Source organism: Podarcis filfolensis, assembly GCF_964270895.1.
Source record: "Podarcis filfolensis genome assembly, chromosome: 11".
NCBI classification, from domain to species: domain Eukaryota; kingdom Metazoa; phylum Chordata; class Lepidosauria; order Squamata; family Lacertidae; genus Podarcis; species Podarcis filfolensis.
In genome coordinates, this window is record NC_139613.1 from 20,114,554 (window position 1) to 20,138,680 (window position 24,127).

The 24,127-nt window shown below is 42.0% G+C and overlaps 1 protein-coding gene across 1 annotated transcript in view; it reads right to left on the reverse strand.

Annotated features, from left to right (window-relative positions):
• HCN1 (hyperpolarization activated cyclic nucleotide gated potassium channel 1) overlaps positions 1-24,127 on the reverse strand; it is a 182,056-nt gene that overhangs the window by 39,768 nt on the left and 118,161 nt on the right. The window contains exon 4 of the mRNA XM_083576073.1: positions 17,541-17,759. Within this exon, the coding sequence (XP_083432199.1) occupies positions 17,541-17,759 (219 nt within the window). The remainder of the gene's footprint in view (positions 1-17,540; positions 17,760-24,127) is intronic.

The window sequence follows — 24,127 nt, forward strand, 5'->3', positions numbered from 1 at the left end:
TGTGGCTGATATTGCACTAATTACTGGGGATGGATAGGCTGGCTGCTTTTGATTTGTACATATGAGCCATGTTTTGTGGTAAAGGTTTTTTTTGGGTGCATGCAGCTAATTCAGGAAGATGAACCTGGTCCTTTTGCAAAACACATGAAACCTACTACCAAGGTTATATGAGAGAAGGTGAAATAACCAATGGTGTAAGATTTTCATCTACGGGCTCTTCTGTCAAATACCTTTAACTGAATGCTTTTACACTAAAGAAGTACAAACATTTCCTGTATGAATCAGTTGAGTATGTCCATATGAAAAGCTCTTCATCTATGCAAACAGAGAATGTCTGGAAATATTCTCCTTGAAAAGTTCCCAGCAGTGGCAGGTAGGGAAGGAATGGGTCCTACAACAGCCTACCGTATTTTTCGCCCCATAGGACGCACCGGCCCATAGGACGCATCAAGTTTTTTTGGGGGGAAATAAAGGGGAAAAAATTTATTCCCCCCCAGGCGCTTGTGGTGCCGGCAGCGGGGAGAAGCGCTCTTCTCCCCGCAGCCCGCCTTCAGACCAGGTCCGGGGACAGCGGGAAGACGCGCTGCGCTTCCCAGCTGTCCCCGGAGCTTGTGGGGCAGGCAGCGGGGAGAAGCGCTCTTCTCCCTGCCGCCCGCCTTCAGACCAGGTCCGGGGACAGTGGGGAGACGCGCTGCGCCTCCCCACTGTTCCCAGAGCTTGCGAGGCAGGCAGTGGGGAGAAGCGCTCTTCTCCCTGCCGTCCGCCCTCAGACCAGGTCCGGGGACAGCGGGGAGACGCGCTGCGCCTCCCCACTGTCCCCGGAGCTTGCGGGGCTGGCGGCGGGGTCTCCCCTCTCACTCTGCAGGCTTCAGCGAAAGCCTGCATTCGCCCTTCATTTTTGGAGGGGAAAAAGTGCGTCCTATAGAGCGAAAAATTCGGTAACCCCTAGATCTTTCTGAGATGATCTTCAGCTGGAAATACCTGTCCCAGAGACTTCTCTTTTTATAAACTGCTTTGAGGTTTTTGGGGTTTTGTTTGTTTTTTTACACTCAAGCATTGTACAGTGGTACCTCAGGTTACATACGCTTCAGGTTACAGACTCCGCTAACCCAGAAATAGTACCTTGGGTTAAGAACTTTGCTTCAGGATGAGAACAGGAATCATGTTCCAGTGGCGCAGCGGCAGCAGGAGGCCCCATTAGCTAAAGTGGTGCTTCAGGTTAAGAACAGTTTCAGGTTAAGAATGGACCTCTGGAATGAATTAAGTACTTAACCCGAGGTACCACTGTATAATTTTTCATAAAATAAATTCTGAAATCCACCCAAAACTGAGTCCAAGGCAGAGAACTTGGTGCAATCTGTCAGAGTAAGAATGGATTGTCAGCAGTGAACACCAGACTGGTTTAATATCCCTGATACATCAGCTCACCTTACTCCTATGTTTCCAACTGAGGAGTCAGAATCAGACCCCAGAACAGGAGGGGCACAAGTTTCCCCAATCCCTGCCTTATAATCTTAGGGAGTTGGGTCTCCAGGTTTAAAGGCTCCTTTGGACACTGCATAGCAAGAGCAATGCTGGATCAGACCAAAGGCTGAAACTGTTCCCACAGTGTCCAACTAGATTCCTATGGGAAGCTCACAACTGCCGTTCAGAGACATGCCACCTCTGATGCTGGAGCTAGTACGTTGGCATCATAACTAGTAGCTGTCAATAGTCTTGTCCTTTATGAACATGCCTAAAATACTTTTGAAACTACCCAAGTTGGTGGCCATCACTATAACCTCTGACAACGAATTCCAGCTTAACTGTGCAGAGTTTAATGCTGGCCTTTACACCAAGAACGCCACTCTTATTCACAGAGCCCCTGCAAGGAGCTATCCCAGGTACTTCAGACCTTGTCACTGGTTGCTGCACACATTACCCTATCCATTTAACAACCCAGCTAATTTTAGTCAAAATCATCTTGCTGCTGTAACCCAGCTACTCACGTCCGGCTCCTTCTACCTATTCCTTCTTGCTTCTGTTTAAGTGTCCATATTGGCGTGCACATGTCTTTTATATCTCAGTATCAATACCCAGGTAGAAAAGGTTGAGCAAAATGCCACCCCAAAGTTTATAGTTTGGTTATACCTGCTTAAAGTAACAATTAATTGATAATTCAACACACATGAACACTTCAAACACATGGTATGTTGAAGAAAATTATTCAATTAGTCTACTGAGCAAGTGAACCACAGCATGAGAACATATAGGACAGGACCAGGAAAAGCCTGTATCTGTTGGTGGAGGTAATGTCTGGTCTAATCACCATGACATTCAAGCTTTGACCACAGAATTAGTGTTTATAACTTTTCTTTTCCTGCTTGGTTCCCCAGAATTTGACCTTTACAAGGCAATGTACGCCTTTTTCAGCTGCACTGGTAGCATTCTAGTACATGACAGTCCAATTAATTGCTTCTGCTTAAGCCATGCCTTTTGTACTCTTATCCACATTTCTGCCTCTTGGCAGATTACTGACCTAAGAGATTTGAATTAATACACTTTAACAAGTTCCAATCCTAGCTTTGACCCATTTCCTTTCCTTATCCTTTGCATGAGTCGGATAGCCAGTCCCCTGTGCATTGATCTGTGATCTTCTGTCACCTGTTCAAATCCTCCTTTGTTGCTTGTTTCTTTGACTGCGCTCTGCTTTGCAACTGAATAGCCTTCGACCCACATTCTTAGGTGAAAGATAAATAATAAAGGTAACAAAGCTTGGAACTAAGTGATTCGACTTGCTGGAGCCAGGTCTCAAAAGACATTTGTAGGTATTATACCTCATTTACTATTTTGTTGGCCAACCTAAAAATCTTTTGATCAGCCTCAGACACTAAGAGTGATTAACCTGAGATTTAATGACACCAGTTTTAGCTATCTGTTCAAAGTCTTTTGGGTAAATTGCTAGGAAAACTATCTAGCTAACTTGTTCCATCAGTGCAACAATTTCCACTTGATCAATGGAACCCACCCCCCTACCTTGCAGTCCTCCCTAAATCTGTTCTGGGAGGAGAGGAGGGGGGTGGAAGTTCCATTGTGAGTGCGTACACACACACACACTTTTTACCATTCTCTTAACCAAACTATCTGTTGTTCAGAAGTGCTACATATGACCGTAATCTCCCAATAAGCTTCTATTGTTTTTGATGATTTAAAAAAACCAATTGGTTATGCCCCCTCCCCAATCTGCTGAAGACTAGGCATGAAGGGAGTTGGACTCCAACAACATATGGAAAGCCACAGGTTTGCCACTTCTACTTTAAATGGATCACTATGTTCACAAAGACAAATCAACAACAAAGAGGCTGCACAATCACATCAATAAGTCCAGGTCACATTCTGCCAATATGACCAGATTGTACTGATGGCTAATGACTGTAGTTGCTTCCCTGGTTCATGATGATGGTGCTTTCATTACTTAATACCAAGGCATGTTAACAGCAGGATTTAGGAGGAGTTTTCCAGCCTTCAGTCAATGAGTTTTTGCAGAACACTTTTTAAAGATCAGAACTCTACTTTTTTCCTGCTCTTGGAAGATACAGGATAAAAATGTGAATGCATTCTTGGGTGTATATGCCCTTCATATGCAGCTGTATCTCACTGGATAATTTGTGCTTTAACAAGTCTAGTGTTCACAGAATTTACAACCCATATTCTGTTCACTGGGGAGAGTACTTAGGACTTTAACCAGCTCCCAGTGAGAGCTCAGTATATATCCTTCAATTGGCTAACAAGTCAGATATTTTAATGCCCAATTAATATCCCTATTGTTCTGTTTAAGAGGTGAACACTGACCCCAGGTATCAGTTAGGTGGGGAATGAAAATAATATCCTGCACTGAAAGTAGGACATGTCACACAGGATTAGCATCAGATGTGAGGCCAGGTGCTGTTGTTGCTGAGCAAATGCTCTAGTATATGTCTCACAAAGTCAGATTATAGGGGATATTAGGCCATCTCAGGAGATAAGGTACCCAGGTGGCAATGGGTTGGGCCCTAACATTAGGGAAGTAGCCTCGCTTGTTTTGCTTTTGGGAGTTGCCTATTTGGGAGAAATGGACACAAATAGGCAATTTAATCCACATTAGACCCCGGTGAAGAGGAAATTGGGAAAGTAGCGAGTTGTGAGAAAAAGAGAGAAAGAGACTTTGAGTAAGTCCCCTACCAAGCTGGTCCCCTACCAAAATGGTCAAAGGCCTGGAAACAATGCCTTATGAGGAACGGCTAAGGGAGCTGGGCATGTTTAGCCTGGAGAAGAGGAGGTTAAGGGGTGATATGATAGCCATGTTCAAATATATAAAAGGATGTCACATAGAGGAGGGAGAAAGGTTGTTTTCTGCTGCTCCAGAGAAGCGGACACGGAGCAATGGTTCCAAACTACAAGAAAAAAGATTCCACCTAAACATTAGGAAGAACTTCCTGACAGTAAGAGCTGTTCAACAGTGGAATTTGCTGCCAAGGAGTGTGGTGGAGTCTCCTTCTTTGGAGGTCTTTAAGCAGAGGCTTGACAACCATATGTCAGGAGTGCTCTGATGGTGTTTCCTGCTTGGCAGGGGGTTGGACTCAATGGCCCTTGTGGTCTCTTCCAACTCTATGATTCTATGATTCTAAGCTAAGTCTTTTTCTCTCTTTTTCTCACAGCTCGCTTCTTTCCCAATTTCCTCTTCTTCACCAGGCTGCTCAAGCTATCACCAGCCTTGTTGTGGCCAGGAGCTAGCCAGCAATGCAATGCAGTGTTCACTGCTAATGTAATGAACAGCATTTGAAACCCAGTATGTTGACCCTGATTACTGAATGACACAAACCCTCATTTGCTTACCTGGTAAGGATCAAATTCATATGCTGTTTGGTAAAACAACAACAACCCCAAAAGCCTTAATTGCTAGGTTTATTTGATGTTATATATGTTCAGTTTTTCTCCCAATTCAGGAATAAGGAGATCTGTACAGAGCTGGGCCTAAGTGGGATGCTTTTATTTTATGTGTTGGCTACACGCGCTGTGGGTTAAACCACAGAGCCTAGGACTTGCCGATCAGAAGGTTGGCGGTTCAAATCCCTGTGACGGGGTGAGCTCCCCCTGCTCGGTCCCTGCTCCTGCCAACCTAGCAGTTCGAAAGCACATCAAAGTGCAAGTAGATAAATAGGTACCGCTGCGGCGGGAAGGTAAACGGTGTTTCCGTGCGCTGCTCTGGTTCGCCAGAAGTGACTTAGTCATGCTGGCCACATGACCCGGAAGCTGTATGCTGGCTCCCTCAGCCAATAAAGCGAGATGAGCGCCGTAACCCCAGAGTCGGTCACGACTGGACCTAATGATCAGGGGTCCCTTTACCTTACACATAATTTGCAGGTGTTCCTTCTTGAAGAGAATTGAATGTTCAACTGTGGCTCCAAAGTTGTTTCATGGCGGGTGTATCAGAATAGAACCTACAACACCTATTTGCCTGGTTATGGGTTAGAAGACTGTACGGGATCCTGTTGGGTCTGTCTAGTCCAAAATCCTGTTCCCACAGTGGTCCACCAGATACCTATAAAATTCTGCAAGCAAGACATGAGCACAACAGCACTCTTCCATTTGTGATTCCCAGCAACTGGTGCTCAAAGGCCTATACCTAGCTATAATGAATAACAGCAATTGATAGTCTTATTTTTCAAAAAATTGCCCGATCCTCTTTCAAGGCTACCCAAAAAGAGGCCAAACCCTGAATTTCAGCTTTGTTGACTGGCCCCAGGAAGGCAATTATGAAAGGTGGGAAAGCTGATAAGGATGATATCTGAAGACACTGCCCCGCTTCCATGGAATTTCAGCATGAGGTGGGTTTTTTTATTACTTCAAAGTAAATTAAGTTATGAGCATTGTGTTCTATATTAAAAAAATAAAATAAAGCAAACCACTGACTCCATGGGAACAGACCGAGAACATGAATCTTCTTGAAAAAATTCACTCAAACTTAATTAATTTCTCAATCATTGTAACTGAAATGAACAATAGTAAGACATTGTATAAACCGGTTATTGAGATGAAATGTTTAATTACTGAGTGGAAGTTAAATGGTATTATAAAAGTTCTTGGTAGGTAATTAGCAAGGGGTCCTGGATGAGGGAATGAGCAGGCAGACATGGCAAGCAGAAGACCGCTCACAGTGCTAAAAATAATAACTGCATTTCTCTGTTGAGAAAAAAAAGGCAGTGAGGCCATCAAACCACCTTTGACAAACAGTTACAATTATTATTAGCTTGATAGCTTTAAGTATGTGCATAGCCTTCCTGGCAGAAAATAAACCAAGTAAGATGAACCCTTTTGCTGAGGGAAGGGATGGGAAGTGAAGGTTATTTTTTTGGGGGGGGGAGTACTTGGAGAGCATGGTAAAGGTTCACATATAATGCTAAACCATGCCTAACTATAATGTCGACCATAGTTAATAAACCACAGCTAAAACAGAGACACTTGGCAGACAATCACTTAAACCTTAGGTTTCATCACAGAATAGTTAATAGTACCAATGAGAGCAGCCAAGCCCTGAGAGCAGTTTAATTCTTTTGCCACTCTTCACTCGCAGCTCTGTAGCTTTTGGGCAGTGACAGTCCTTCACCATGGTTAAGGAGTAGGTCAGGATTTGCACATGATGCTAAACTATAGTTCACATTAACTAAGCTTTATAAACCAGCTATAAACCTTGGTCGACAAGTGGTTTTTGACCATAGTTATTATATAAGCCATAGTAAAGCTGCTGTGATGGGTTCGCGCATACTGCTAAGCCATAGTTTAGTGTTATGTGAGAACCATGCCTTTCTGTGATAGCCTAACTGTTAGCCTGATATGTCAGTGCATCAGATGACATGAAGTCATCTAGTGGGGTGGGGAAAACCATACCTCATTTCACATTCAGTCAGTCATGAACAAACTGTTAATCAAACCAAGTAGAAGGTATTTTGGCTATACTTGACAAATATCCCACAATTTAAAGAAAATGACCCCTCCTGTGCTAAACATAGGGCCGGCATATGTCCATAATTTCCTGGACATATCTGGGATTCATCCGCTGAAAATACTGCCCAGGTGGAATTTTCAGAAATTGGTTAAAATGTACAGGAAAATCTAGGTGTATGGCAGCTCTTATTGGAAGTTTTGATTTTTTTGTGAAATTTCTAAAAACATTATTTTAAAATAGCTCAAAAACTAATTTTTTTGGGGGGAGGAGCTTTTGCTATTATTACTACTAATAAACACCAAGGTAAATAAATATAAGCAACCTTCTTATTTTCCTTTACTGTTCAACAGATGGTACAATTAAGAATCCCAAGGCACAAGCTAAATAACTGTATCTAAATAGCACTGAAAGAGAACACCCATTAAACCCAGATGACTAAAAAAAAAACTTTTAAAATCATACTGAGGTTTTTTGACATTGATCATGCATCAGCCACACCATGAAATGGTTTTGATTACTCACATTATTTCACCCAGAGTGACATGTACTATAATTTCAGCTATTTCTTAGGCTGAATCAGTAAAATCGTTTTATATGAAGAACTGATTGGAGGACTGTTATCGGCCAAATGGTATAGTTATGCCATTTAACTGTGACTCTCTATGTTCTTTAAATACGGAGTTATACAAAGCAATGGCCTGGGATCCAGACTCACTTACAGTACAATCCTAACAATGTTTGAGGTCCAATCCCCAAAATCTCCAGGTAGGGCTGGGAACTTTTCCTGTCTGAAAACCAGAAGACCACTGCCATTTTGTGTAGAGAACACTGGGCTACATGGACCACTGGAAAGATTCAGTATGAAGTAGCTTCCTGTGTTTCTAAGCTTTGTCCTCTAGCATTGCTGGGCGATGTATCAATACAACATCTAAATTGGTTTGAAGTCCACATCGTGGTAATGGTTTCACAATATCCAACATGACAATATATCATGAATCATGATGTGTGTGTGTGCAGGGCTGGATTTAGGTTTGATGAGGCCCTAAGCTACTACAGGTAACGGGGCCCTTTATATGTCCAGCTGTCCTTTGTCAACAACAAATTGTCGCTGTTTTTTGCATTGAATATATGCTATGTGGTAATTTATGGATCTAATAGGTATCTAAAGCCATTTGCACATGTTGCCATGCAGAATGTAGGAAGAAGAAGAAGAAGAGTTTGGATTTGATATCCCGCTTTATCACTACCCAAAGGAGTCTCAAAGTGGCTCTCATTCTCCTTTCCCTTCCTGCCCCACAACAAACACTCTATGAGGTGAGTGGGGCTGAGAGACTTCAGAGAAGTGTGACTGGCCCAAGGTCACCCAGCAGCTGCATGTGGAGGAGCAGAGATGCGAACCCGGTTCCCCAGATTACGAATCTACCGCTCTTAACCACTACACAACACTGGCACCCTATATATAGAAATGAGCAAACCAGTGATATTTTAGGGAGCAGGCTAGCAGGCGGGGCCCATTACTTACATCATAGGAGCCTACACAACACAAAACAAAACAAAACACTGTTGCTGTATGTAGGTTTTATTTTATTTGTTTTTTATCTTGTATTTTGGAAATGTACATCTAGGTTTTTTTCCCTTTAATTTTTTTTGGGAGCCCCAAGAGAGTGGGGTCCTAAGCTATAGCTTGTTTAGCTTATAGGTACATCCAGCACTGTGTGTGCGCCAAGTAAAAATGGGGGGGGGGGGAGACGTGAAGCGGGTCATCGTGATTCCTGCAGCCCTTGTAGCTTTGTACTATAAAATAACAGTTGTAACGATGAGTTAAAAGTAACTAAAAATGTGTCAGTTTTAGACTGCTAAGTAGTAGCTGTTGCCCAGGACATTTAGCTGGTTTATCATGATGTTGAAAACCAGACATCTCTCAGCCCAGACCAACATAGGGAATGGCAGACTCGTAAAGTGAGTGACTTCAGATATTCTGCTTCAAGCTCACTCTTACAAATGATTGTCTTCTTGCAGGAATACTGTAAACACTACGATGACTAACTCACAATACATCTCAGCTCTTCTCCTGTGAACTGGAAAATTGAGACTTGTGATTTTCTGGTTCATGGAAAAGAAAGGGCAATCTAGTGTGAATTAAGTTGCTCCAACATCACACTGCTAATGGAAACAGACCACTAGCATGAGAAGGCATTTTGTGCGATTGGTGCTAGCTAGATTATTGCAACTGATTTGTTGACAGCACATTCTTGCTGCAGCCTTCGCCCATTTTACCTGTTTTTCTTTCTGTACAACTATAACTCACTCCAATCACCTCCTATATGGATCCTGCTATGTTAGAAGAAATTAGTTACCGTGATTTGATTATAAGCCTACCTAAGGCTCCTGCTTTAATGGAAGATACTACTGGCAATGAGTGAGTCTTTGTATACACAGATGTATTTTCAGTTATGAATATTCTTCCTACATGCTTTAAAGAGTTGGTTTAAGATAGTATATGTCTTTAAAGAAACTTTTTCTCTTCCAGGGATATTTGGTAGCATTCTTTATAATCACACGTGTGTACCATATTAAGTGTGGATTGCTCCACTATAACTCATCTTGTCACTTTCTCCTACTTATTAATGAGACACTCTCCTTACAGTAGGGCTTTTACATAAGGGAAACTGCCTGAGGTAATTTATCATAACTAAGCTGACACAACAAACTCATTTGCCTTTCACTTTCTCACCTTCCTTGTATTCTCTCCTTGCATTTCATGTTAATTATAAAGTATTATGCAGCAGTACTTAAGTAAGAGATTGCTTCCCATTGACACTGTCATGTGGCTCAATGGTCCTGGGACCAAACTTCCCACTGCTGGAAAGATTTTAGGGCTTCCTTTGTTTCTGGGTGTTTTACGGTCACCCAGATTTTGTCCACTACACATCAAAGGGCAAATCCCACCAATAACTGTCATTATTTTACAATCTTCCATGCAAGTGTCTCAGAATTTACATAAGGTTTGGTCCAGACAATATCTAGCATCTGATTCACTCTTCCTAATGACGTCAATGGGACATGACCTCCAGAAATTGGTCATGTTACTTTGCTCACTGTGTTACACACACATACACTGCACAAAATAAAAATAGATGCATCAAAACACTTCCCTGGTAAAAATCTTTAGACTATCATAGAGATAATTTTTTTACACACTGTACTTTTTCAACAAACCTTTCAGCAGATTTCTTTTGCTGTGTTTCCCCCTGCTAAACTGCCACAAATATCGATCATGCAATATTATATTTTGTTTCATCTTGCATCTTCAATAGCATCAGAAAGCTTCGATTCCACCTTGTAGGAGATAAGGCACAGGCTAAAGGAGTCGTCCACGGAACACTTCTACCGGAAATATTAACTATGTGCTCTCAGCAGTCAACAAGAGCCAGCAAAGCACACCAAGGATCAAACTAATGCTTTGAAATACAGAAGTGAAAAACAAACAAACAAATTAACACTTCAGTGAACCCAGCGATATGGATCACAGTATTGCTTTACACGTGCATGCACACTGAGCGGAAAGGGGTAGAGGAAACACAAGATTTTCCACCAATCTCTCAGCCTGTCAAATGACAGCAGGGAATCCACAGAGGGCTGGTTAACACACATGTTTATCGCTTGATGATTGCAAGGTGATGACCTGCATATATGGATCAAGCCTTCATCGATGTTATCACAAATGTTTTTCTTTCCAGTAACTTGACTCTCATTGTTCAAACATATGCAGTTGTGAATCATGAAGTATACAGTTCTCTAGCATGGAGCAATGAAATGATAGGCATGCGATATATGGGTTAGAGCTGAAGGCCTCTAAGTGCTCCTTTATTTCTCGGTATTGTACTATCAATGTTCAGGTTGCCTCAGATACTAGTTAATTCCAGACTTTTTTGACCTGGGACCCTCCAGAGGTATGGGACTACAAATCCCATCACCCCTGATCATTGGGAAGAATAGGGTTTATAGTGCAGCAAAATCTGAACGGCACCATGGTAGCTACACTTGGTCTGTAAACTGAACCCCTGGTCCCACTCTTAGCAAATGTTTGATATCTGAGCACTCAATTCTTCTATTTCATTTCTGGATGGAGTGTTTCAGGATGGACTTTGCTAAAGCATGACGATTAGTATGTAAATATTCAGCAGTACATCAGAGAATTATGTATAGAGTTGTTCACACACTGGGCTACCGAGTTTTCAGCATGTAGTCTCACTGTTTTAGGGGGAACTTTGAGACAGCATTGTGTAGTGGTTAGAGGACTGGACCAAGACCTGAGAGACCATGGTTCAAATCCACACTCAACCATGTAGCTAACTTGGTGACCTTGGGCTTGTCACTGCCTCTCAGTGTAACCTACCTTACAGGGTTGTTGTGAGAATAAAATTGGGAACAGGGAGAATCATGTATGCCACCTTGAGCTCCTTGGAGGAAAGGTGGAATATAAAAAGAATAAGAATAATAAACTTTCCATTAAAAGCAAATGACCAAATATATGCCCCCAATAGTGTTTTTTTCCTCTATAAGAGCTGAAAATTGGTTCTAAAGTCTTAATCACTTTGTATTGCTCTCCCATGAATTCTTTTGGGGCCAACATCATAGAATCATAGAATTATAGAGTTGAAGGGACCAGAAAGGTCATCTAGTCCAACCCCTTGCAATGCAGGAATCTTTTTTCCAATGTGGGGCTCAAGCCCACGACCGTAAGATTACGAGTCTCATGCTATACCAACTGAGCTATCAGGTGGAGATGATAGGCCATCCTTGTCACAAACACCTCCAATCTCAGCAGCCTGAAACATGGTTTTTTAAAAGCTTGTAATGTGTACTAGAACAGGCTGTGCACACGTAGATCTGCAGGATTGCAACCTTGGGCTTCTTTCATTAGGAATCTCTCAGTAAAAGGCAGCAGATTCGAGTGCAGACACAGAAAGATGCCTGCAAAGTTAGATTCCCCGTCTAACTTCTTTCCCACAGAACTGATTTAATTTTGCTATGAAAAAGCTGCTGTCTTCGCAATGAGCTTACTGTGCATTTTCCTGTGGAATACTGTGAGAAAACGACTGCATAACTCAAGCTGAAAGGACATTTTACAGGTAAATTCCTATGACAAAGAAAACAGGGTGTGGGGAAAGGATTGTGCTATTTGTCATCTCTAGAACAGGTAGAATCCAGGAGAAAAACAACTATATTTAGACATGGCATGTGTATTTTATTTGTATTAAATTTCTATACCATATTTTGGGAGTGTTATTTGGAGAACTGCAACGAATATACAGAGAATATTGGGGATGAAAAAAGAACCAAGAATACCACAAGCATAGCAGAAGTCACTTGCTCACTCCAACGGACTAAGGCTATCATGAGTCTGCCAAGAATTCTGGCTGTTCGGAGCTGTCTATGAAAAGAATCTGAAAAACCAGGGGAAGGGAGATGGCATGGAGAAATGTTTGTGGAAAAGGGGTGGGCACTCTTCATGGTGTGTGTGTGTGTGCGTGTGTGCGCGGGCATGTTTTTGTGGCCCACTGCTCCTTTGTTCAGCATGCTCTAGTCCAGCGGCCATTTGAGTTGTCGGCCATTGTCCTTTAATCTGCTTTTGTCTCCTGCAAATTCTGAACAGCTTCCAGCCTTTTGTCCATTCTGCAACCTATTTGAAATCATCTAATTTCGAAAAGTTGAAGCAGACTGTTCAATGGTTTCAAATTACTGAAATACCAGAGGTTGGGAACAGAAGATCTCTGGTACCAAAGGGTCCTGAAAACAGCCATCAAAATCTCGGGCAGGTGGATTTTGTTGGTTGAAGCTGTTCAGCAATTCTGACATTTGCATCATGCAAGCTAGCCTACATAAGTTGAATACTAAATGCAGCTGATGGATTATTTCCCTAAAGCAGGTGGCACCAAAGTGATTATTACTATCAGTTTGCTCAAGTATCTGTCAAAGTCGAAATCTATTATGTGGCATGAAATACAAACGCTAAAATATAATGACAGAAACAAGACCAGAAAAACAACAGCGGCACTGTTCCTTAGTACATTTTGAAATTATCTGGATTTCAAGACAAGAAAAATGCATCCAGATATAAAAGAATCCCAGCACCCTTTTATCATAGAAATACTGATAATTCTCCTGATGGATTTTATATCCTCCTTTAGTCAAATAAATGTTTACAGGAAAATAAGCCTATTTTTAACATGCAGAAATGTGGTGGCAGAACAGGCAGCAAAGAAACCTAGTCTTTGAAACAGCCATTTATCCTTTTTGCAAGCAAAAGAGAATAATCCTTATCAGAGGCTTGCATGATACTCACTCAGTATCATTCAGTGTATTCAGTTTTCAGGCCCGCAAGGGACACAGGGCGAAACAAAAAGAGCAGTACTAGAGCCAAAGAAACAGGTGATGGCTTCTGTCTATCATTTCAACTTTAATATTTAGTTTTTCTATCTGAACGGTAGAGCCCAAGAGACTCAAAATAGATAATGTCTTAAGATAACCCAGCCAAAATATGCACAAATAAAAGGGCATCCTCTGCAGGCAGACTATGCATTATGTAATTCTGGATTTCCAATCAATGGGCATGGTAGAGGTAGTCTGCCCTATCAGATCTTAATAGCAAGAGTCTTCCAGTGCCAGATATCACAGAGGGAATGTACGGAGAAACCTAATACGAACTCCTGGCTCTCAAAGACCTTCAAAAAGCATAAGGGTGATTTCAAACATAAATCTTAATTGCCTAATGATTTACATTTGTTTTCATTTATATATGATAACTTTCCACCAACAAGTGGCCACCAAGGGTTGACTTGTGGAAATCAAAATATTACAGGATTTTCAAAATTCTGGGGTGGGGGGAATACTTATTCACAACAAAGAAAAATAAATAACCATTTAATTCAGTGTTTCCTTTGTTTATGTGAGTGAAACGGGTCAATGAAAATTTAATTTAATGGTTTACTTGCTCTTGTACAAAAAATGCAATTGTTAAATGCTACCTGAGTTTGAACATAAGGGTATTAATTTAGCTTCCATACAAAGTCGGGAAAGCCAGTATTTAGTACACTTTACTCTAAATAAATGTTTCTACAAATTTACATTTTCTTTTGCACTACACTATGAACTCACATATATATTGTCAAGTCATAATCTTTTAAGTAACAGGTGATGAGTATTAAAATTTAAAGAATCACCCAATACTAGCATTCTAAAATCCATGATTTTCTCAAGCCAAAAATCATTTGTACTATAGTATTTACAGAAACATCACATTTCTGAAAACTATCAAATCAAAATCAAAAACATAATATAAACATTACAAGCAACAGAAAACGTTTCAAACAGCAACACTACTAAAACATTTAAAAGGCCACATAAAAATGTGTCTTGTTAACTTTTCTAAAACAGAGAGGGCAGGGACCAAAGGTAGTTCTGAAAGGAGCATATTCCACAAGCTGGGAGGCACACAGGAGAAAGTCCTTTCATGCACACCATCAAGAGGATGTCTTACAGGTAGCAGTATCCTAAATTAACATCTCGAACGGAGTCTGGGAAACACTGGCAACTAGCACAGATCTTTCAATATTGGAGTAATATAATCCTGATGCTGCCTAGCAGTCAGGCAGCTGCATTTTGTACCAAATGAAGCATCTAAACCAGTGGTTCCCAACCTTCTTTGGCCATGCCCCACCTAAGCATCTCTAAAATCCTGATGCCCTACCATGATATATAATTCTTATTATTCAAAAAGTGAACTCCTTTATCAAATAAGGGAGGCTTACAATTTGGACAAGAAAATTGGCTTCCAGGTGGAAAAATCAAAATTGGAAACAGAACTGTTAGATCCCAAAACTAAGATACTATCAAGAATGTATAACTTGCTGTTGAAATGGAATACTCAGGATGAAACGGTAAAATCTGCTATGATAAAATGGGCACAAGATGTTGGACATAACATTATGTTTGCTGACTGGGAACAGTTGTGGACCACAGGTATGAAATTTACGGCATGCAATGCCTTAAGAGAGAATATTATGAAAATGATATACAGGTGGTACATGACACCAGTCAAGCTTGCAAAAATCTATCATTTGCCCGACAATAAATGTTGGAAATGTAAAGATAATGAAGGTACATTCTTTCACCTCTGGTGGACGTGCCCAAGGATTAAGGCTTTCTGGGAGATGATTTATAATGAAATGAAAAAGGTATTTAAATATACCTTCCTGAAGAAACCAGAGGCCTTTCTCCTGGGCATGGTCGGCCAATTGGTGTTAAAGAAGGATAGAACTTTCTTTATGTATGCTACAACAGCAGCAAGAATACTCATTGCAAAGTATTGGAAGACACAAGATCTACCCACCCTGGAAGAATGGCAGACAAAGGTGATAGACTATATGGAATTGGCGGAAATGACTGGCAGAATCCGAGACCAGGGAGAAGAGTCGGTGGAAGAAGATTGAAAGAAATTCAAAGACTATTTACAGAAACATTGCAAAATTAATGAATGTTAAAATGATGTTGGAATGAAATTAAGTGGTTTTAGCAGCAATGTTAAAAAGGAGCATGTAAAAGTGGATTGTTAATAGGTGAAAATGTAAAGCTATAACATATTAAGATAAAGAATTAAGATAAAAACAAAGAGGGAAAGGATTTGCTGAAGTAACCATTTGAACTGGAATACAAAAAAGGGAGGTGTGAGGAGGTCAGGGAAATAAGTGAATGAAAGGCAAGATATGGAAAGATGGATTTACTTTTAACTGTTTTTATTTTTTCTGTATTTTGTATTTTTTGTCTCTTTTTTATTTCTATTTCTTTTTTTTACTTTTGTAACTCTTTTTGAAACTTTAATAAATATCATTTTAGAAAAACAAAAACAAAAAAAAGACCCAAAAGTGAACTCCTGTTCACGTGGAGGAAGCCTAAAAGGTCATTAACTTGGTCTAACTCATTATCAAATTGCCCCTCTTAAAAATCAAATTGACCCCCTGTGGGGGGGGTGCCCCACATTGGGAACCATGGATCTAGACACTCTTCATGGGACGGGGAACAATGCAGCAGTCTAAATGTGATATAACAAAGCATGAATCTGGTCTCCAAGCATGATTCAGCTCTAGCATCTTCTCCTTTGTTCAGATATTTACTTTGAATGCCAGCATCCAACTCAACTACCTGCCACTGACAATTCTGCATCAACCCTCTGTCTTCACAAACCCTCATTACTGCATCCCTCTCCCAATGAAGATACCATGATCAGGTTTCATCTACTGCTGATCAAAATGCCTACTGCTTTAGGTTCTTCTGTTCCCTCCCCATTTAGATCAACTGAGCCTTTTGTGAACAGAACGTTTTATATTACCTTCCTATTTTCAGTTCATTCCCTCATTGAATTTCCTGCAGCCTTGTTGATCAAACAATATCTGTTGCCTCAATCCCCACCCCACAGAATCTCCTTGCAATGTATTATAAACACTTTATTCTTTAAAGCTGGTGTTTTGCCCACATTTATTCCCTCTGTTTATAAGTATTTTCTACTGTATAACTGACACTAAAGCAAAATAAATTGCAGGTATAATCGTTGGTGGCTGTTTTGCTCCTTCTAATCTACAGAGGGTGACATTCTTAAGGAAGGAAATTACTTTTCCCTGATACTTATATATATATACACTGTTTGTCACACAGTAGTATATGACAGGACAACAGGATCAAATCAGATAATTTCAGTAGGAAACTACACATGAAGTTCAAGAACTTCTTCTTATGTGTCACAGGATGGGTTTAATAAGCATTTGAAATGTACAATACTTGATTATGAATACTAAGAAATTCTCACAGATGGTATTATCCTCCCTGCCCCAGCATATTCTCTGTGGCTTTATCCTCTTGGTTTGCACATAACTTTTAGCCATGGTTTATTCAGCTACGGCTGTTTGATCATCCAAACCCTACCTGCCGGTTTAACTATATTTTATTTCCTATCAACAAGCCACGATCTGAAGCCATGATTTGTCATTGGCTTATGAACCTTAGTTTGTTTTAACTATGGCTTGGTACAAATTTCCTTAACCATAGTTTGTTTGGCTATTTCACCTCAGCAGTTCCCCAAGCTACAAACATGGGAGGTGACAGCAGCTAGAAAATAAGGCAAGCTTTGGAGAAAGAAACCACGGTCTACTTGTGGTTCGCTCATGGTTTGGTCAACAAACCATGGATTAGTGTTACATGTGAACCAGGCAATTATCTATCATTTCTCTCTCGTTTTCTTATCTGAACAGATTCTGTGAAAACTCCCCCACCCCCAACAACTTGATAACTAGAGGCAGTGGCGTAGCGTGGGTTGTCAGCACCCGGGGCAAGGCAAGTAATTTGCGCCCCCTAACCCGTGGATTTGCGCCCCCTAACCCGTGGATTTGCGCCCCCTAACCCATGGATTTGCCCTAACCCCAGATGTTGCGCCCGGTGCGGCCCGCCCCCCCTGCACCCCCCACGCTACGCCACTGACTAGAGGCATTGAAAATAAAAGTGGTATTTCAGAGCAAATTACCTTCTCTTGGTACTGACGCCGTGATGAATCCAAAGACTGAATCAGGGCTGTTGCATGACCCACAAACATGGCGTAGCAGGTGGCCCCCACAATCATACTCAGCATGGTTATCCAGAGATCCGACATACTGACAGGGGCTCTGGCTCCATAACCAATGCAAAGCATGTGGCTCATGGCTTTGAAGAGAGCATACGAGTATTGTTTCCCCCAGGAATCATTCTGCAACAGAGAAAGGTAACAGAGAAAGGGCTTGAGTCAGCTAGGGCAACAAAGGAATCTGAGCCTATGTCAGAAGAAGATAACTTATCTTGAAGGAGCATCCTTGCAATACATAACTCGGAAATGTTAAAAGGGATATTCATTATCACTACATCGTCACAATAATGCCTTCGAGGATGTCAGATATCGATACAATCGCAGAGAAAACTGTTTCACACATTGGAATTCCTTACCAATATTGCATTCTTAAACTCACTGGGTGAAAGGGAAAGAAAAGAAGACATTCAAGGCCTTGGGATCAATGTATTTAAAATAATAAATAAATAAATAAATAAATAAGTACTATTTTGATAACTAGTAAGATAGCTTTAAGGGACGCGGGTGGTGCTGTGGGTTAAACCACAGAGCCTAGGACTTGCCGATCAGAAGGTCGGCGGTTCGAATCCGTGCGACGGGGTGAGCTCCCGTTGCTCAGTCCCTGCTCCTGCCCACCTAGCAGTTCGAAAGCACATCAAAGTGCAAGTAGATGAATAGGTACCACTCCGGCGGAAAGGTAAACGGTGTTTCCGTGCACTGCTCTGGTTCGCCAGAAGCGGCTTAGTCATGCTGGCCACATGACCCGGAAGCTGTCTGCGGACAAACGCCGGCTCCCTCGGCCAATAAAGTGAGATGAGCACTGCAACCCCAGAGTCGGTCATGACTGGACCTAACGGTCGGGGTCCCTTTACCTTTACCTTTAATATAGCTTTACCCTTCATAGAATGATAGAACTGTAGAGCTGGAAGGGACCACAAGAGTCATTTAGTCCAACCCCCTGCAATGCAGGAATCTTTTGCCCAACGTGGGGTTTGAACCCACAACCCGGAGCTCTACCAACTGAGCTCCACATTAGCCAGCCTTCCCAAACCTGATGCTCTTTGGATGCTGACAACTACAATTTCCATCTGTCCTCACCATTGCCCATGCCAGCTGGGGATGATGGAAGCTGTACTCAAAAACATCTGGAGGGCACCAGGATGGGGAAGGCTGGCAATAAGTAATATGTTGCAAACCTCTGACAGTGCTCATTACATGGCTAAAGAGGGAGGAGTGAACTGACTCCCCAGCCCTTCCTTCTTCCTCCTCTGAACAGGGAATTGGCTGCAAGAGCAGATAGCAGAAAATATTTGTTTAGCACTGTGTGCAGGATAGGAGATGACCTTCTTGTAATTTACTCAGTCAGAGACCATGCATGGATTTCCACCACTGTGTGCAAAGGATGTATGAACTGAGGTTTAGGTAAGTGTGGGTTTTCTATGATTCAGGTGAATACACACACACACACACACACACACACATCCTCAGCCCCTGTACACTTTGGTCCAAAGCAGATGGTTTTTAGAAACACGTAATCCAAACTGCAAATCTTTTATTTCCATATCGACTTTTAAAACAGGGCTATTCTGTTATTTTGTTAGCCCCCCTTCCTGCCAAAAGCTCCTACAAAAATGCAGCTTTGTTTTGTTTTTGTTTTGTTTTAAATCTCTTCTGCTCCTCGGAGGAGCTGGAGGAAGCATGCCATCTACCTTGGAAAGGGGGCATTTAATTTCCTATTTGACATCAAGTTTATCGCTGGCTTCAGCTTAGTAGTAATCCATTTTAACTGATATAAATAGAAAAACATTAATTTGAGGGGGGAAATAACCTATTAAAGACAGTAATTGTGGCAAATACGAAAGCTGTTTATCCAAGGATTGATTATGTAATAAAGCTTGAGGATGTCAGGAAATCTTCACGTTTGTAAAAAGCACCGGTCGCTGATTATTTGCAATTAGTCTCCCAAGTCTAAGCCTTAATTTATAGGTCTTCCTTAGTAATCAGTGTTTAAATACAGTGCATCTTCTGTGTTTAAGGGTCTTTTCTATGCTGCTTAGTCAAGGAATACTGCCTCCCACACAGAGGTCCCACACAGCAAAAGATAACCAGGATGAAGCTAAGCTGCAATCCAATATCCACTAACTCAGTGCAGCTTACTTCTGAAAAGGCATGCAGAAGATTTCAACGACTAACAGAGCAAGCAGTGCGACTCAATTAGTTGTAACTGACTTGTTCTGTTGGAAATATGTTCTTTTTACAATAAGCAGTATATTATCAGCTAAAGCGACACCGTCATTTCCCTATACTGTGCCACTTTAAGGCTGCAGGCAGGCGATTGCATGTGTGAACGCTTTCCTGGAACAAAATAATCCTGTTTGAAAAATGTCTCTGGGTATGTCACTGAGAAGAATAAACTGAATGTTTCTTCCTGGCATGCTAGGTTTCTAAGTTCAGGGAAGTGGACTTCCTCCAACCCTCCTTGCATGGAAACAAGGCAGCTCAGTGGCATAATAATAATAATAATAATAATAATAATAATAATAATGGTGTTGGTGCTGACCTTTAAAGCCCTAAACAGCCTCGGTCCTGTATACCTGAAGGAGTGTCTCTACCCCCATTGTTCAGCCCGGACACTGAGGTCCAGCTCCGAGGGCCTTCTGGTGGTTCCCTCCCTGCGAGAAGTGAGGTTACAGGGAACCAGGCAGAGGGCCTTCTCGGTATTGGCACCCGCCCTGTGGAACACTCTTCCTTCAGATGTGAAGGAAATAAGCAGGTATCCTATCTTTAAAAGACATCTGAAGGCAGGCCTGTTCAGGGAAGTTTTTAATATTAATGCTGTACTGTTTTAACACTTGATTGGAAGCCACCCAGAGTGGCTGGGGAAACTCAGCCAGATGGGCAGGGTATAAATAATAAATTATTATTATGATTATTATGATTATTATGATTATTATGATTATTATGATTATTATTATACAGGTGCAAACTCAACACTGAGGGAGACCTACATTTCTGATCAAGAGACTCTCTAGGTTGCTGACCACAGCCTGAGAGAAAGTAGAATTCATTCCCCCCCCCTTCAGTATTCATCATAAGCATTGGTGTATGATATGTATGGCACCTAAGTGCCCTTTCCCATCCCACCATGCAAAGGGACATGGTTAAACGGGGAAGGCAGAAGAGTAAGTGGAGGCCAGGAGGACCGGAATGGCTGAAAAGCACCTCTTTGGCCATATCTTTCATCTCCAAAGGCAATGCACATCTTTCACATAGATTTAGGGTCACTAATGTGGCACCTGCAGGTGCCCATGTGACCACCACTACCTCATATGCTGCCCGTGAAAGATCTGCGTAAATGCTCCCTCCTTGAAAATCCACAATACGGAAGAGACAATTTGCTCTTCCTGCTCAGTTCCTGTTTCCAGTGGCTTCACCTTTCCAGCATTCCCTGAACATGCTCTTATTTCATTGGACACCAGGCCTGGCCACTCAGCTGTTCTGAACAGATGGGCGAACACAGCAGCGGCTGACATAGGTGCCTCTTCCCTCATTGATGGGATGGCTGACTGGGGAGTGGATAGGATATTCCTGTATCATAAGTCCTATTTCATGTGGCAACCATTGTGACATCCCCACAGCAACCATTTTCTGATATTACAGAGAGAGAGCCAGGCAGGCAGACATTTGGGACTGGTGCCCACAACACCTTCTTAAAATTCCAGTTGTTGTTGTTGTTTAGTCGTTTAGTCGTGTCCGACTCTTCGTGACCCCATGGACCAGAGCACGCCAGTCTTCCACTGCCTCCCACAGTTCGGTCAGACTCATGTTTGTAGCTTCAAGAACACTGTCCAACCATCTCGTCCTCTGTCGTCACCTTCTTCTTGTGCCCTCAATCTTTCCCAACATCAGAGTCTTTTCCAGGGAGTCTTCTCTTCTTATGAGGTGGCCAAAGTATTGGAGCCTCAGCTTCACGATCTGTCCTTCCAGTGAGCACTCAGGGCTGATTTCCTTAAGAATGGATACGTTTGATCTTCTTGTAGTCCATGGGACTCTCAAGAGTCTCCTCCAGCACCATAATTCAAAAGCATCAATTCTTCGGCGATCAGCCTTCTTTATAAAATTCCAGGTGTGTCCACAAACGCCGGCTCCCTCAGCCAATAAAGCGGGATGAGCGCCGCAACCCCAGAGTCGGTCACGACTGGACCTAATGGTCAGGGGTCCCTTTACCTTTACCTTTAATATAGCTTTACCCTTCATAGAATGATAGAACTGTAGAGCTGGAAGGGACCACAAGAGTCATTTAGTCCAACCCCCTGCAATGCAGGAATCTTTTGCCCAACGTGGGGTTTGAACCCACAACCCGGAGCTCTACCAGCTGAGCTCCACATTAGCCAGCCTTCCCAAACCTGATGCTCTTTGGATGTTGACATCTACAATTTCTATCTGTCCTCGCCATTGCCCATGCCAGCTGGGGATTCCAAATGTGTCCACTGGCCTAAAATGTTTGGTGACCTCTGATGTTGTTCTTCAATTGTTCTTTAATCCACAGCCTCACCCTCTGATACCTTTTATTTTATTTTTTTACCAGGACAGATGGCAAGGCATGCACTCTTTCTAGTTTGAGGATGGATGATTGATTCATCGTCACAGGTAGAAATGTGCCTTCGCCATCCTCAAAACTACAAGGCAGCCACCATCTCAGGTAACCATCTGTTGTTTAATGGTGTTTTCAAGTTTTGATGAAGTTATTCCTGGGAGATTCTCTCGTCAAGCAAATCAGCTCTGTTGCCACACAGCAGCTTCGTCCCTTAGGCAAGGCTTATCATCACTCATCCATACACCCACATTCAGATATAAATTGATTCAGAAATTTTGAAGCTTGAAGGTTATTGCCTAAATGGGGCTTTCCTTCTCTTGTTACGGCAGGCTAGTTCCAGCTGTCACAGCCTGGTGGTGCGGGTTTGCAGAATTATTGCCCCAAAGCAGATGCTTCTGCTTTGCAGCAAAAGGGAAAATAAATTATTGGCTGTTTCCAGTGATATTTTGAGCACAAATGCTTTGAATTTTGTTTTTGCTCTGAACGCAGCAGCCTCATTCTTTTCTCACAGAAGGATTTGCAATATTCATTAGCAAAGCAACATTTTAAGGAATACTGGGTTTTCCTTTGAACTGAAGCTGGTTCGGCAGTAGTATTTCTCAAGAAAGTACAGAATAGATATAGATGGTGGCTAACGTGTGTTCACAGCTTTAAAAGAAACAGTAGTGGGTTTCTGGATATAGTGCAAATGGTAACAGGCACAGCCTCAGTCTAGAATTCTTCTCTTTAGTAAAATAAGAAAATGAAGTCCCTTATATCTGCAGAATTTTTTCTCCTCTTGGAATTAAAATCCTTCTCTCAAAATGTCTCTGTGACTTGTTAGAAAGTTAGCTTGCTTCTCCTTCCTTGTCCTCTTTTGTTAATTAAAATATTGAAAATAGGGCGTCGTTAGTAACCGAGACATTATACAACAGACTACTGCTGAAAGATTATGGCCAAGCCAAGTTTTGACTTGGTAACAGTGGTGATCTGATAAGAAAATAAAAACAGATGATTCCTAAGTTTTATATAGTAACAAGTCTTGGAGACAGACAGTTGAAGGAGTGAAGTGATATAAACCTGACTAGCTATTCCACAGCATGTTCTCTCTCTAAGAAGTGCAAATGGAACCTCCAAGGCAATGGAAGCTGTTTACAAAAAAACTGTGGGGGTGGGGGACATCCCTCAGCTGATGCATACTTTCCACAGCAAACAATACATTTTGCAGAAATACTCGGTATACAATGTGGAAACCACCAAGTTTAAAGCATCTCCTGTGCAGAAACAGTCTTTATGGAAATTTACATTTCCATGCCCCAGGAATTCACAGCAGTAAGATGCTGAATGTAAACATCTATGCTCAAGCCAGTGGCTCAGAGGAACACAGGGGCAATCTTATATTCTCAAATTGTTTTTTGTGAAATTAGCCAAGATGGAAGCATGTTAAACACGAGCCTTGATGTTTTTATGCATGCTGTGATCCTATCTGCTTTACGTTTTAAATGTAGCCATTCACCTTGTTCTATGTCCTGACTGTTAGCATTGGCTGATTGGCAAAAAGAGTTGTTCCCTGCCTTAGTGGGTCCTGAACCACTTTCTCAGGGAGGTCTGTGTACCTGTCCTCTATCTGGTCCTGCTTGGGTGCTGTGCAGTGGGTACTCTCTTCCCTTTCCTTAGTGTGTTTTACTCTAGTTATAAGCAGCTCAAGAGGAGATGGACCCTTGGGACAAAGGAACTTGCCTTACACCAAGTGAGACTCTTTGTCCGTCTAAGGTAAAGGTAAAGGGACCCCTGACCATTAGGTCCAGTCATGGCCGACTCTGGGGTTGCAGCGCTCATCTCGCTTTATTGGCCGAGGGAGCCGGCGTACAGCTTCAGGTCATGTGGCCAGCATGACTAAGCTGCTTCTGGCGAATCAGAGCAGTGCATGGAAACA